This window comes from Anneissia japonica, unplaced genomic scaffold (assembly GCF_011630105.1).
Source record: "Anneissia japonica isolate Jap-2015-1 unplaced genomic scaffold, ASM1163010v1 scaffold224734_len2093_cov212, whole genome shotgun sequence".
Lineage (NCBI taxonomy): Eukaryota > Metazoa > Echinodermata > Crinoidea > Comatulida > Comatulidae > Anneissia > Anneissia japonica.
Genome location: NW_022688643.1, coordinates 1 through 2,093, shown reverse-complemented (window position 1 = coordinate 2,093; position 2,093 = coordinate 1). Strand labels below are relative to the sequence as shown.

General features: G+C 31.2%; 1 protein-coding gene across 1 annotated transcript; it reads right to left on the bottom strand.

The window, feature by feature from the left end:
- Positions 1-6: 6 nt before the first annotated feature.
- On the bottom strand, positions 7-1,210 carry LOC117122503 (1-acyl-sn-glycerol-3-phosphate acyltransferase beta-like; the record flags this gene model as incomplete). Its single annotated transcript, XM_033268093.1, has 3 exons — positions 7-403; positions 655-727; positions 1,109-1,210. Coding segments are annotated over 3 exons (381 nt in total), but the record flags the coding sequence as incomplete, so codon positions are not given.
- Between the last annotated feature and the right edge of the window lie 883 nt (positions 1,211-2,093).

The following is a 2,093-nucleotide window of genomic DNA, read 5'->3' as shown; positions in this document are numbered from 1 at the left end:
AATAATCTTGTCATTGTGTTATATATTATTACAATAATTTGTTTTAATCTTGGTTTGGCCTTGTTTTGATATAAGTATTTTAAAATGAATAAGTAATTACAATACATAATACCATTGCTTGATGAGGCAATCTTGTACTGGACAGTATTAAACATCAAGTTTTGAATAAAACAATTTCTATTTGTTGTATTTTACCCTCACTGTTCGTGCTCCTTAATTTTGTTACCATTCTGCTTGTCGTGCATCAGTGAGTTGATATTCTTTGTGTGTTTAATCTCCATGGGAACTGTTGGCAGGTAGGTGGACAACATACTTGACCTGACCTTGTCAATTAAACTTGGAATGTCATCTTCAGTCAGTCCTTTTGTCTCAAATGGAGGCAAGCCAATCAAAGTGACTGTCACTGCAAAATGAAAAAAAAAATAATGGTATAGGTGATGTCATTAAAAATTTTGACATAACACACATGTCAAGTACAAATAATTATGACATCATTGCACCTTACTGTATAGTTATTCTGTCTTAGATTAGGATACACCAGATCCCTGAAAAAAAATGGAATGCCAATTCGGCTAATATTGTTGGAGGTCACTTAGAGGTCAAGGATTAAATTATGACATCAAATAATGCATCACATTATTAATGTTGACATACCTTTATTGAATGTCTTTGTCTCTGTACTGTACATGTGTTTATAACATGACATCACAACAGGAACAACGGGAACCTGTGTAAAGAAAATAAATAAATTAAGCAAAAATGTAAATTTAATCGAACGAATAGAATGATGCTACTAACAAACAATTGGCATGTACTGTAAAACAAGATTAGGCAAATGCATAGCCAGTTTATCTGTCAGATTTTATCTGTCCAGACTCTCACATTTTGTTTGACAAAAACATGTTTTATGCCTAAATACAGTATGTTCATGATGACATCACATCATGACCATATATAAGCACATCATGACTATATATGGGCATATATCAGTTATTTATCAAAGAAAATTTGATAATCTGGACAGGGTGTTAAAGACAATATTTTATTAAAATTTGATCAAATAAAACATGTGTCTTGCTATGCATTTGAAAGTTGAACAAAACTTTACCTGTGCTTGTATGGCCATGTAGAAAGCACCCTTCTTAAACTCCAACATATCAACATCCAAGCTCCTGGTTCGAGTCCCTTCGGGATACATCCATATTTTTAACTAAATGCAATAAGGTGAAGTAAAACAAATATATAATCATATAGTTTTTACTTGTTAAAATAAGAAAAAAAAATTTATTTTCTTATAGAAAATGTCCCACAAGTATAAGAGACATTAATGAGATCCAAAAAAAAAACCCATATAATTCTATTTGGCTCTCTTTCAAACCTAAGGCCTCAGAAGGCTTTGGAGTTGGTTGTTGGATCAAACAACAAGGAATATATACTCAGCTTCCTGGAGGAGCATTTTATTTTACAGCTAGTTATGAGTACATTGGTGGAGTAGATAAAAAAAAAAAACATTTTTACAGTGTGAGAGTACAATTTCTTCTGAGTCTTGTTGCATCTTGTTACTCGTGTACCAAGAAAACTTTACAAACGTGTAATTTCATTATATATTTTTCTGAAGGTACCATGAATGCACAGGTCTGTCTGCTATATACTATTTTTATCTGCAATATTATAAATTTAAAGCCTGATATTTATTTATTTATTGCAAATTTAAAGCCCTATATGATTATTCTGAAGGATAATGAAATTAAAATAGTGGAATTAACAATTCCGTTTGAGAGCAATACTGAGAAAGCACACAACAGGAAAACTGTATAGCCAGCTAGGTGAAGATCTTAAAGCTAAGGACTTATGCAAATTTTTTGTGCAGAAGTGGGTAGTAGATGGATCATAACACCCAATAACACTAAGAGATTATAATATATACAGGTATTTAACATTATTGAAAAAAAAATGTAAATTTCTGAAAAAAAATTGCTATTTTAACCAGTTATATAATTTGGAAAGCCCGATACAACCACATGTGGCATGACACTTTACTTGTTAAAGTATAAGTGAAGGCAAATTGGTTAGTTTAATCTTTTAATTGGCTT